The sequence below is a fragment of the Sapajus apella genome, unplaced genomic scaffold (genome assembly GCF_009761245.1).
Source record: "Sapajus apella isolate SASKATOON/1434 unplaced genomic scaffold, GSC_monkey_1.0 scaffold144, whole genome shotgun sequence".
Taxonomy (NCBI): domain Eukaryota; kingdom Metazoa; phylum Chordata; class Mammalia; order Primates; family Cebidae; genus Sapajus; species Sapajus apella.
The window spans coordinates 2,874,032-2,886,690 of NW_022437084.1; the positions used below are offsets into that span (position 1 = coordinate 2,874,032).

General features: G+C 52.2%; 2 protein-coding genes across 3 annotated transcripts in view; one reads left to right on the forward strand and one right to left on the reverse strand.

Moving 5' to 3' along the window:
- Positions 1-15: 15 nt before the first annotated feature.
- ALDH16A1 (aldehyde dehydrogenase 16 family member A1) lies at positions 16-8,320 on the reverse strand. Its single transcript, XM_032264630.1, has 5 exons — positions 8,042-8,320; positions 2,456-2,558; positions 1,958-2,084; positions 901-1,079; positions 16-254 (listed from the first exon to the last, which is right to left on the reverse strand). The coding sequence occupies exons 1-5, from the start codon at positions 8,129-8,131 to the stop codon at positions 169-171; spliced, it is 585 nt and encodes a 194-aa protein (XP_032120521.1). The 5' UTR covers positions 8,132-8,320; the 3' UTR covers positions 16-168.
- Positions 8,321-10,101: 1,781 nt separating this feature from the next.
- Positions 10,102-12,659, forward strand: part of PIH1D1 (PIH1 domain containing 1) — a 5,647-nt gene continuing 3,089 nt past the window's right edge. Inside the window, exons 1-3 of one of the 2 annotated variants that reach the window (XM_032264631.1) lie at positions 10,102-10,547; positions 10,865-10,931; positions 12,138-12,317. In XM_032264631.1, coding sequence (XP_032120522.1) covers positions 10,458-10,547; positions 10,865-10,931; positions 12,138-12,317 — 337 coding nt within the window. In that variant the 5' untranslated portion in view covers positions 10,102-10,457. The remainder of the gene's footprint in view (positions 10,548-10,864; positions 10,932-12,137; positions 12,318-12,659) is intronic. The other variant, XR_004264597.1, reaches the window with a different exon arrangement.

Here is a 12,659-nt window from a genome sequence, read left to right on the forward strand (position 1 = left end):
GTCCGGACCCCAGCCCCTCCTCCCTCAGACCCAGGAGTCCGGACCCCCAGCCCCTCCTCCCTCAGACCGAGGAGTCCAGGCCCCCAGCCCCTTTATCTCTCAGACTCTGGAGTTTGGGCCCACCATCTCCTCTTTTCTCAGACCCAAGAGTCTGGACCCCCCATCCCATCATTTACCCACAGCCAGGGCCGGGCAAATCCTCCACATCATCTCAAGGAAGGAGAAAGTGGGCGGCAGGATGAGGCCAATTACTCCTACAAGAAAAAAAAAATGAGGCGAGAGAATTCCTTGAGGCTGGGAGTTCAAGACGAGCCTGGGCCACATGGCAAGACTCCATCACTACAAAACATTAAAAAAACAGTCGGGTGTTCTGGTGCACGGTTGTAGTCCCAGTTACTTGGGAGGCTGAGGTGGGAGGATCTCAAGCCCAGAAGGTCGAAGCATCAGTCAGCTATAATTGCACCACTGCACTCTAGCCAGGGTGACAGAGTAAGACCCTGTCTGAAAAAGAAAAAGAAAAACAAAAACAAAAGAAAAAGAATGAGGGGGCCGGGCACAGTGGCTCACACCTGTAATCTCAGTACTTTGGGAGGCCGAGGCAGGCAGATCACAAGGTCAGGAGTTCGAGACCAGCCTAAACAACATGATGAAACCCCATCTCTACTAAAAATACAAAAATTAGCCAGGCATGATGGGACATGCCTGTAATCCCAGCTACTCAGGAGAATCGCTGGAACCAGGGAGCTTGAGGGTGCAGTGAGCCGAGATTGCGTCATTGCACTCCAGTCTGGGCAACAAGAGCGAAACAGTCTCAAAGAACAAAAAGAAGAAGAATGAGGGCTCTGGGGCTGGCACTGCTAGGTCATGAGAGGGCTAGGGGCTGGGACTCCAGGGTCTTACCCATGGGCTCCCAGCCTGCCAGTGCCTCCTCCTGGGTGGATGCCTGGATTGCATGGTAGTGGAGCAGCTGCTGGGCCAGCTGGACGTCCCCATCCCTAACCTCTCGAACAACTCTGCCAGTCACCAGGGATTCCAGGGTCCACAGCAGCCGCTGGTGTTTCTGGATCACCTTGGCAAGCCTGTGGAGAAAGCAAGAAGTTGCTCATTTTCCAATGGCCCTCAGCCTCAAAGAGTCCTGGGCTGCTCCTATATACCTGCATGACAATCCCCATGAGCCCCACCATTTACCTGGGGCAGAAGGCAGTGAAGATTTGTGGGAATTGTAGTCGTGGAAAAACAAACCCTGAGGATGCTGTGTAAAGGTTTTGGCCGCTGGTAAATCTCTGAAGCTTCTGGGAAATTGAGTCTTAACTTTTTTTTTTTTTTTTTGAGATGGAGTCTCCCGTCGCGCAGGCTGGGGTGTAATGGCTCGATCTCAGCTCACTGCCAACTCCACCCCCCCAGGCTCAAGCAATTCTCTTTCCTCAGCCACCCGAGTAGCTGGGATTACAGGCGTGCACCACTACGCCCAGGTAGTTTTTGGATTTTTAGTAGAGACGGGGTTTTGTCATGTTGGCCAGGCTGGTCTTGATCTCCTGACCTCAGGTGATCCACTCACCTTGGCCTCCCCAAGTGCTAGGATTACAGGTGTGAGCCCCTGCACCCAGCCTGAGTCTTAGCTTCTAATTTCAATGGCATTTTGGGAAATGGAATTTTTGTCTCTAGCTGCCCCCAAAGCAGCTAGGAAATTCACCAGCCCCAGAGAACTGCTGAGAAATGGAGCCTCCACGCGCTCCAAGGATGTCCTGGGAAATAGAAGCTTTGTGGCTTCTAGTCTCAGTGAACAGTGGAAAACACATGCAGGTTTTGGCCACTCCCGCCTCCAGCACATACGGGGAATCTGAGCCTTAGCTGCAAATTAATTCATTGGGATCTTGGGAAACAGTCTTTGTTCCCATGGTCTCGAGCGAATGCTAGGGGTCCCCGCCTCCCCGGGTCCACACCTCAGCTGCATCACCTGGTCAGATGCCGGCCCCGGGCGACTCCAGGCTGTGCACTCCAGCTCTTAAATGCTGTCCTGGCCGCCTCCACGGCTGCGGCTACATCCTCGGCCTGTGCTTGCAGGCAACTGGCCAAGGTCTCTCCTGGGAAGAAAAGTGGAGGGACTCAGATGAGAGGAGAGATGCGGGGAGCCCATGTCAGATCTGGAGGGGGTTGAGATTTTCGGAGCCTGGGGTCACCCTAAGGCTGTAAAGCTGGTCCCATTCTCTGCTGGGTCACGGCTACGGTCACTTCCAGAGCAAGGAAGGGATTTTCCCAGACGGCAGCTTCACAAAGCCTCCACAGAGACCCGGAACCATAATTGGGGCGACTGGTATCAGAAGGAACCAGACATCGTCGCCCCTCTCCCACCAGCAGCTGCTCCCTGCCCTCAGGCAAGGGGAATGGGTGTTGGTGGGTCGGGCTAGAGGCACACATCCCTCTCCTCCACTAATGACTGGAGGACATCTCGTACCTGTGACGGGATCCTGGCAAGGCACTGAATCCCTGTGTTCAGGCTTCAGCCACTTTCCGTTCACATAGTGGCCCAAGCACCAGTCCTGGGTGTCCAGCCAGGCCTGGAGGAGGGAGAGAGTTTGAAAAGGGGTCCGGGAGGAGCTGGGGCGGTTCAGCCCCTATCCAGAATCCTCTAGGAGGGAACATCCGTCTCCCTCTGCTCAGTCGGCTAATTCTTTTCCTCCTATTGCTTAAAAAAAAAAACTGTGGGGGCCGGGCGCGGTGGCTCACCCAGCACTTTGGGAGGCCGAGGCGGGTGGATCACGAGGTCAAGAGATCGAGACCATCCTGGTCAACATGGTGAAATCCCGTCTCTACTAAAAATACAAAAAATTAGCTGGGCATGGTGGCGCGTGCCTGTAATCCCAGCTACTCAGGAGGCTGAGGCAGGAGAATTGCCTGAACCCAGGAGGCGGAGGCTGCGGTGAGCCGAGATCGCGCCATTGCACTCCAGCCTGGGTAACAGGAGCGAAACTCTGTCTCAAAAAACAAAACAAAACAAACAAACAAAAACACTGTGGTAAAATACAGCATTTTAAAGTGCCGAGTTCAGCAGTGCGGTGGCATCTTGCACGTTTACAGCGTTCTGCAACCATCACCACTCTCTAGTTCTGGAACATTTTCTTTTTTGTTGTTTGAGACGGAGTTTCACTCTTTTGCCGAGGCTGGAGTGCAGTGGTGGGATCTCGGCTCACTGCAACTTCCGCCTCCTGGGTTCAAGTGATTCTCCTGCCTCAGCCTCCTGAGTAGCTGGGACTATAGGTGTCCACCATGCCCAGCTAATTTTTGTATTTTTGGTAGAGACAGTGTCACCATGTTGGCCAGGATGGTCTGGATCTCTTGACCTCGAGATCCGCCCGTCTCAGACTCCCAAAGTGCTGGGATTACAGGTGTGAGCCACCGCGCCCGGCTTGTTTTTTTGTTTTTTTGTTTTAGATGGACTCTTGTACTGTCTCACCCGGGCTGGAGTGCAGTAGCACTTGGCTCACTGCAACATCCTACTCCCGGGTTCAAGCAGTTCTCCTGCCTCAGTCTCCCAAGTAGCTGGGACTACAGGTGTCCGCCATCACGCCCAGATAATTTTTGGTATTTTTAGTAAAGATGGGGTTTCTCTATTTTGGCCAGGCTGGTCTTGAACTCCTGACCTTATGATCTGCCTGCCTCAGCCTCCCAAAATGCTGGGATTACAGGCGTGAGCCACCTGTGCCTGATCCTAATTTTGTATTTTTAGAAGAGACAGCGTTTCACCATGTTGGCTAGGCTTGTCTTGAACTCCTAACCTCAGGTGATCCGCCTGCCACGGCCGCTAAAACTGCTGAGATTACAGGTGTGAGCCACCGTGCCCGGCCTAGTTCTAGAAGATTTTCATCACCCCAGAAAGAAACCCTGTGCCCACTAAGCAGTCATTATGCTCCCCTCCGCATAGCCCCAGCAACCACTAATCTTCTTTCGGTCTCTACAAATTTGCCTATTCTGGATAGTTCATATAAAGATGATCACAGCCAGGCGCCGTGGCCCATGCCTGTAATCCCAGCACTTTCGGAGGCCAAGGCGGGTGGATCCTGAGGTCAGAAGATTGAGACCATCCTGGTCAACAAGGTGAAACCCCGTCTCTACTAAAAATACAAAAATTAGCTGGGCATGGTGGCGCTTCCTTGTAGTCCCAGCGACTCAGGAGGCTGAGGCAGGAGAATTGCCTGAACCCAGGAGGCGGAGGCTGCGGTGAGCCGAGATCGCACCATTGCACTCCAGCCTGGGTAACGAGAGTGAAACTCAGTCTCAGAAAAGAAAAAAAAAGAAGATTGCTTGAGCCTTGAACTCAGGTGTTCGAGGCTACCGTGAGCTGTGATCATGCCATTGTACTCCAGTCTGGGAAACAGAGTGAAACCTCGTCTCTACAAATAATAAAAGAAATTTGGGTCCGGGAGTGGTGGCTCACGCCTGTAATCCTAGCACTTTGGGAGGGTGAGGCGGGTGGATCACTTGAGGTCAGAAGTTCAAAACCAGCCTGGCCCACATGGTGAAACCCCATCTCTACTAAAAATACAAAACAATTAGCTAGGTGTGGTGGCGGGAGACTGTAATTCCAGCTGCTTGGGAGGCTGAGGCAGGAAAACAGCTTGAACCCAGAAGGCGGAGGTTGCAGTGAGCTGAGATCGCCCCACTTGCCTACGTGACAGAGCAAGATTCTGTCTCCAAAAAAATTAAAAAGTTCCAAACTCAAACACCCACAGGGAAGGAGACATTTGTGAGATAGTCAGGGATATTTGAACATGAATTGGCTATTAGATGACATTAAAGAATGATTGTTGGCCGGGCATGGTAGCTCACAGCTGTAATCCCTGTACTTTTCCATGCTGAGACGGGAGGATTGCTTGAGCTGAGGAGTTTGAGACCAGCCTGGACAGAAACAGCGAGACCCCATCTTTACAATAAAAAATTAAAAAATTTCCCAGTCATGGTGACACACACCTGTAGTCTCAGCTACTCAGGAGGCCGGGGCAGAAGGATTGCTTGAGCCCAGGAGTGCCAGGCTTCATTGACCTATGATTGCAATACTGAACACTAGCCTGGGCGACTGAGTAAGACCCTGTCTCAAACAAACAAAAAGAATGATTTAATGTCATTAAATGTGGTAACAGAGCATGGTAGTTATGTACCAAAATGAGTCCTTCTCTGTCAGAAAAAAGGATTCAAATATTTATAGGAAAATCAGATGACATCTGGGATTTGTTTAAATTACTCCAAAGAAAATACAGAGAGAAACAACACTGGACTCAATGTTGATGATGGTAGAAGTTGAGTGATGGCTAAATAGGGGTTCAAAATAAATACTAATTATTCTGTGGAAGTTGGAAAATTTTCCCCCAAAAGAAAAACAAAATTCCAGAAGAATGCGCAGGGCTCCAGAGGCCTGAGCAGAGGGCCTGGAGGGGAGCTGACAATTCATTGAAAAGACAGAAGCTATTGGTTCCAGATGATTTTTGTCTGGGAACTCGAGCCAAAGGTTGACATATTTTGGAATTTTATTTTCAAGAGGAGCTCCCGGATGTTTACATGGAATCAATTGTCCAGCATTTCACATCTTCAAAAGTAAAGTTCAGGCCAAAGAAAACATGTTTGTTGGTTGAGTCTGGCCCTCACACTGTACAGCTGAGAACTTTTCTGGTGTAAGCAAGACCATAGGTCTGGAATCCAAGGGCTCAAGTCCAAACCTCAGATTCACTTTTTATGTTTTATTTTTATATTAATAGAGATGAGGGTCTTGCCATGTTGTCCAGTCTGGTCTCGGACTCCTAGGCACAAGTGATCCTCCTGCCTCGGTCTCCCATACTGCTGGGATTATAGGTGTGAGCCAACTGCCTGGCCTCAACTTAATTTTTTTTCCTTTCTTTTTTTTTTTTTAAGATGAGGTTTCACCATGATGGCCAGGCTGGTCTTGAACTCCTGACCTCAGGTGATCCACCCACCTTGGCCTCCCAAAGTGCTAGGATTACAGGCGTGAGCCACCGTGCCCAGCCAACTTAATTTGTTTTGGGGGGGACAGGGTCTCATTCTGTCACCCAGGCTGGAGTTTAGTGGTATGATCACTGCACCTCCCAGGCTGAGGTGATCCTCCCACTTCAGCCTCCTGGGTAGCTGGGACTACAGCTATGCAGCGCCACACCCGGCTAATTTTTTTTTGTATTTTTTTTTTTTTTTTGGAGACAGAGTCTTGCTCTGTTGCCCAGGCTGGAGTGCAGTGGTGCAATCTTGGCTCACTACAACTTTCGCCTCCCAGGTTCAAGCGATTCTCCTGCCTCAGCCTCTTGAGTGCCTAGGATTACAGGCCCACACCACCACATCCAGCTAATTTTTGTATTTTAGTAGAGACGGGGTTTCACCATGTTGGCCAGGCTGGTCTTGAATTCCTGACCTCAGGTGATCTGCCCTCCTCAGACTCCCAAAGTGCTGAGATTACAGGTGTGAGCCACTGTGCCCAGCCCAAGTGCAGGTTTCTCTTAGTGGACTTTTTTTTTTTTTTTTTTTGAGACAGAGTTTTGCTCTTGTTGCCCAGGTTGGAGTGCAATGGTGCAATCTTGGCTCACCAAAACCTCCGTGTCCGGGGTTCAAGCGATTCTCCTGCCTCAGCCTCCCAAGTAGCTGCAATGTTTTTTATTTTAGTAGAGACCAGGTTTCACTATGTTGCCCAGGTTGGTCTCAAATTCCTGAGCTCAGGTGAGCCTCCCATCTCGGCCTCCCCATGTGCTGGGCTGTGCCAGGCTTCTGATCCAGTTCCTTCCACTTGGACCATTGCTCTGGTCTCCTGCCCTCCCATTCAAAGAAGACTAAGCTCCTCCCGCTGGGTGCTGGGGACCCTGGGGATCATGAGAGCTCCGTGAGGGAATTCTGAGAGCACCTGGGGAAATGACAGAAAGTTTGAGGTGCCCTACTTATTTGCAGGAACCCCCCGAAGGTTCTGGGGGCCTCTGAGGGATCATGGGAGACCTAGGGAGGGTCTGAGGACCCCCAAGGGATCATGGGACCCTCATGAGGACTTCAGGGGGGTCCTAAACAATCATGGGAACCCTATGGGACCTTCTGAGAGCTAGAGGGATCATAGGAGCCCCATGAGAGTATTATGAGGGGCCATAAGTAACTGCAGGAAGTCCTGATGTGGCCGGGCGCCGTGGCTCACCCCTGTAATCCCAGCACTTTGGGGAGGCCAAGGTGGGTGGATCTCTTGAGGCCAGCAGTTCGAGACCAGCCTGACCAACATGCTGAAACCCTGTCTCCACGAAAAGTATAAAAACTAGCTGGGAATGGTGGTGCGAATTTCTAGGCCCAGCTAGCTACTCGGGAGGCTGAGGTGAGAGAGGATCGTTTGAGCCCAGGAGGTCGAGGCTGCAGTGAGCTGTGATTGCGCCACCGGACTTCAGTCTTGGCGACAGAGACCCTGGCTCAAAAGCCAAAACAAAACAAAAAACAAACCGGGAAGTCCTGTTGTATTCTAGGCCCCTCAAAGTTCCCATGAGGTCACATGAGCCCCATGAGTATCACGGGGGCTCCATGGCAGTTCTGAAGGTCTCCGGGTACTCAAGGGGATCAAGGGAGTCCCTCGGGAGGTCTGGGGGCTCCGGAGGATCATGGAAGCCCTAGGATGTTTTGAGGAGTCGTAGAAAGACAATGGGGGTTGTGGGTCACCGGGGCCCCACAGGAATCCTAAGGGGGCTGGGGGATCGCGTCAGGTTCTGAGGGGGCCCTGAGGAATCACAAGAGCTTATAGAGGAGTTCGGGAAAAACGCGGAAACACCATGAAGAGTTCGGGACCAAAGGGCAAGAAACCACCGGGGATGATGGCAACAGACCAAAACGCTGAAGCAGCCACCGCCAAAGCTCAAGAAAGCGTCTCCCAGGGCGCGATCCTATTGGGCGGCGGGAATCACGGGGACTGAAAGAGGCGGAGCTGCTGAGCTGCCGCAATGGATGACGGGAGTCCGCGCGAAAAACCGGGAGCCCAGGGCGGCGGAACACAGCCTGCAGCGCCGGCCGGGCAGGCTCTCACCAGTGCGCATGTGTGGCTCTCCGGCACCGGTCCGTACTCCAGCGAGGTGAAGATCTCGCGGGCGTGAGGCGCTGCACGCGTCGCAGCCATCGCCTACCCGGAACGCTTTCCACGAAGACTGCAGGGCGCTCTGTGTTAAGGGGAACCTTGAGGGCCAAAGGACGACACCTCCCGTTCCAACCCAAAGGGGCAGGATTAATTAGAATGGGGCGGGGCTACGAGATACAGCGGGCAGCCACGCCCACACTTTTTGCCTTAGGACGCGAGGGCCCCACCCATGTCCCGCACCCGGAAGCGTAGTTAGGAGCATGCTCACTGCTTAAAACGGGGAGGATTACAAAAACAAAAAACAGCAACAAAAAAAAAAAAACGGGGAGGAAGGGGAGCCGGCGATGTGGGTCCCTTGCGAATAGTTATGAGGGCTCTGGATTTAGAAGGGTCGGCGCGTGGCCGGGCGCTGTGGCTCACGGCTGTAATCTCAACACTTTGGGAGGCCCAGGTGGGCGAATCATCGATCACCGGAGGTCGCGAGTTCGAGACCAGCCTGACCAATATGGTGAAACCCTCGTCTCTACTTAAAAATGCGATGGCTCACGCCTGTAATCCCAGCACTTTGGGAGGCCGAGACGGGCGGATCAGAACATCAGGAGTTCCAGACCAGTCTGGCCAATATGGTGAAACTTCTCCACTAAAAATACAAAAATTAGCTGGGCGTCGTGGCAGGTGCCTGTAGTCCCGGCTGCTCGCAAGCCTGAGGCAGGAGAATCGCTTGAGCCCGGGAGGCGGAGGTTGCCAAGTTCGCGTCACTGCACTCTAACCTTTTAGCGAGACTCCGTCTCAATTAAAAAAATAACAGTAAGGCCAGGCGCGGTGGCTCAAGCCTGTAATCCCAGCACTTTGGGAGGCCGAGGCGGGTGGATCACAAGGTCAAGAGATCGAGACCATCCTGGTCAACATGGTGAAACCCCGTCTCTACTAAAAATACAAAAATTCAGCTGGGCATGGTGGCGTGTGCCTGTAATCCCAGCTACTCAGGAGGCTGAGGCAGCTCCCTGAACCCAGGAGGCGGAGGTTGCGGTGAGCCGAGATCGCGCCATTGCACTCCAGCCTGGGTAACAAGAGCGAAACTCAGTCTCAAAATAATAATAATAATAATAACAATAAAAATTAGCCGGGCTGTGGTGGAACACGGCTGTAATCTTAGCTACTCCGGAGGCTGAGGCGGGAGAACCATTTGAACCCAGGAGGCGTATGTTACAGTGAGCCGATCTGGTGCCGCTTAGTTCCAGCCTGGCCGACGGAGGAAGACCCTGTTTCAAAAAATATAATAATTAAAAAAAAAGAAGGGTCGGCGTTTTGATGCGTCTTCCTACTGCCTTGTTTTATGGTAGCAGGAAGTGCAGCTTTTATTTTACTTTTTATTTTCTTGAGACACGATTTGTCACCCAGGCTGGAGTGCAGTGACGCCTCGACTTTCCGGGCTTAAACGCTTCTCCCGCTTCAGCCTGCAGTAGCTGGGACTACAGGCGCATGCCATCAAACCTGGTTAATATTTTTTTTGTAGAGACAAGGTCTCACTATGTTGTTTAGGCTGGTCTCGAACTCCTGGGTTCAAGCAATCCTCCTACCTCGGCCTCCGAGTCCGAAAGTGCAGCTTTTAATTCTAATTATATTTACTAGGGGTCTGGATCTAGAACTGGCACGAAGTGATAATTCAAAAATAAAAAGGGTGCCTTTTAGGATAGACATTGAGATTAAGATTTTGAAAAATGCAGCCTTGACTCGAAAGTAACGGGGCCAGTCTTGGTTGTGGAAAGAGTGGGAGTGTGGCGCTTTTTTTTTTAAAGAGATGGGGCTGGGGGTTGGCGGGGTGGGGGGTGTTAGCTCACGGTGTTACCCAGGCTGGTCTCGAACTTCTGGCCTCAAGCGATTCTCTTGCCCTGGCCTGCCAATGTGTTGGGACTACGGGCATAAGCCACGGCGCCCGGCCGGAAGTGTGGCTTTCATAGACACAGGAAGTGTGGCGTGAGGATTCGCCTCTGGGTTTATTTTTGATTGATTGATGCGAAAGGCGTGGCTTGTCGATAACGCGATACCAGGTTGTGAATGAGCGTTGGGGTACTCGGAAGCGTGGCTTACTCCAGTGCGGTGTTTTCGTAGAGTCCGGAAGTGTGGCTTCATTTACGATTCGGAACGTAGGACGGAGACTGCATCTAGAGATACAGATTCCCAACGGATTTGACGACGGTGTTTGATCTTGAATGGAATTGTAGTTTCAGGCCAGTCATAGGTTTCTGAACACGATAGTAGGTATCCGGAGTCGATTGAGGACCAGAGCAGGAACCAGGGTTCGGATCCTGGGCAAAGTTCCCCACCTTGAGGGTCCCGAGGACGCCTAGATCTCTTTCCCAGGACTATGGCGAACCCGAAGCAGCTGGCACTGGAGCTAAGCGAGGCGGAGACGATGGGTGCTGATTCGGCGCGATTTGAGGAGCTGCTGTTGCAGGTGCACAGTGACCGGACCCCCGGATCTCTGGGTATTCGGGGATTTTGGCGGGGTGCTCAAAGATGGGACTACAGTTCCCAGAATGCACTAGGGCGGCAACTGGGCCTCGGGGAATTGAGGATGAGCTTCAAGTTTGCTAAGAAACGGGAGTGGAGTTGGAGATGTTCTTCTAGTCCTCAAAGGAGAAAGGGGACCTAAATCGTCTAGTTTCTGGCATTATCCACGGCCCTCATACATAATCATTGCTCCATTTGAGGAACAAATGAGGGGTCTGATGGCACAGACTCCAAACCTGGAGGTAGTTTTCTTTTATACAGGCCTCTAAGGAGCTCCAGCAAGCCCAGACAACCAGACCGGAATCGACACAAATCCAGCCTCAGCCTGGTGAGAAAGAACACCCGGAGAGAGAGGGACAGGAGACAGAGGGGAAAAAGGAAAGAGACATGAAAATAAAGGCCTGGGGTAGGGGTGGGGTGAACAGACACCACCAGACATCACCCTGGGACAGAAAGGAGGTAGGGGACAGGAATCGGAGATAGGAAGATGCTCGGCTTGGTGGCACACACCTGTAATCCCAGCTACTTGGGACGCTGAGACAGAATTGCTTGAACCCAGGAGGCAGAGGTTGCACTGAGCGGAGATTGTGCCACTGCACTCCAGCCTGGGTGACAGAGAGAGACTATGTCTCAAAAACAAACCAAAACAAAAAACAACAACACAATAAAGATAGTAAGAGAGGCTGGGCACAGCGGCTCACACCTGTAATCTCATCACTTTGGGAGGCTGGGGCAAGAGGATTGCTTGAGGCCAGGCGTTCAAGACCAGCCTGTGCAACATCTCGAGATCCCATCGCTACTAAAAATAAACAAAATTAGCTGGGCTTGGTGGGCGCGTGCCTGTAGTCATAGCTACTCAGGAGGTTGAGGTGGGAGGATCACTTGAGCCAGGTGGAAGAGACTGCAGTGAGCCAAGATCACACCACTGTACTCCAGCCTGGGTGACGCAGTGAGACCCCATCTCAAAAAACAAGTGGCCGGGCGAGGTGGCTCACGCCTGTAATCCCAGCACTTTGGGAGGCCGAGGCGGGAGGATCACCTGATGTCAGGAGTTTGAGACCAGCCTGGCCAACGTGGTGAAACTCCACCTCTACTAAAAATACAAAACTTAGCTGGGTGTGATGGCGGTCGCCTATAATCCCAGCTACTTGGGAGGCTGAGGCAGGAGAGAATCGCTTGAACCCATGAAGGTGGAGGTTGCAGTGAGCTGAGATCGTGCCACTGTATTCCACCCTGGGCAACAAGAGTGAGGCTCCCTCTAACCACCACCTTCATGGGTTAGAATTGCTTGAACCCAGGAGGTGGAGTTTGCAATGAGCTAAGATCGCAGCACTGCACTCCAGCCTGGGTGAGAACGTGAGACTCTGTTTTAAAAAAAAAAAAAAAAAAAGGTGAGGGATCTCAGGGGTAGGGAGTGGAACAGGCCCAGAAAATGGGGGACAGAGCAAAAGGAAAAGAGATGAGACTGGAGAGAATGGATGGGGACTGAGACTTGTGCAGAAAAAGATTCTCATGACAAACCCACTCCCACCAGGTTTCTGCATAAAGACCAACTCCTCGGAAGGGAAGGTTTTCATCAACATCTGTCACTCCCCCTCCATCCCTCCTCCCGCCGATGTAACCGAGGAGGAGCTACTTCAGATGCTGGAGGAGGACCAAGCTGGGTTTCGCATCCCCATGAGTCTGGGAGAGGCTCATGCAGAGCTGGACGCAAGTCAGTGCCGTCAGAGGACCCCGGAGTCTGGCCTGCTAGGCCCTTTCTTCCCTAGAACCCAAGAATCCTGGGCCCAGGACCCTCCTCCCAGCTCCTGGAGATCTGCCTCCCCAATCTGATTCTTTTCCCTGTGGTAGATCTCTAGTGCCCTGGGCATCCCAACCCTGGGCAGTCCTGATTCTGCCCCCTAGCCAGACTGGCACTTTTCCATGCCCCATCCCAGGGCCTGGAGGCCTGGGCAGAGTGCTCTTTGTGCATTAGTGGATCTCCTGGCTTTAGTCCTGAGCAGATTGTCGTTTTTTTTTTTTGAGATGGAGTTTCACTCTTGTTGCCCAGGCTGGA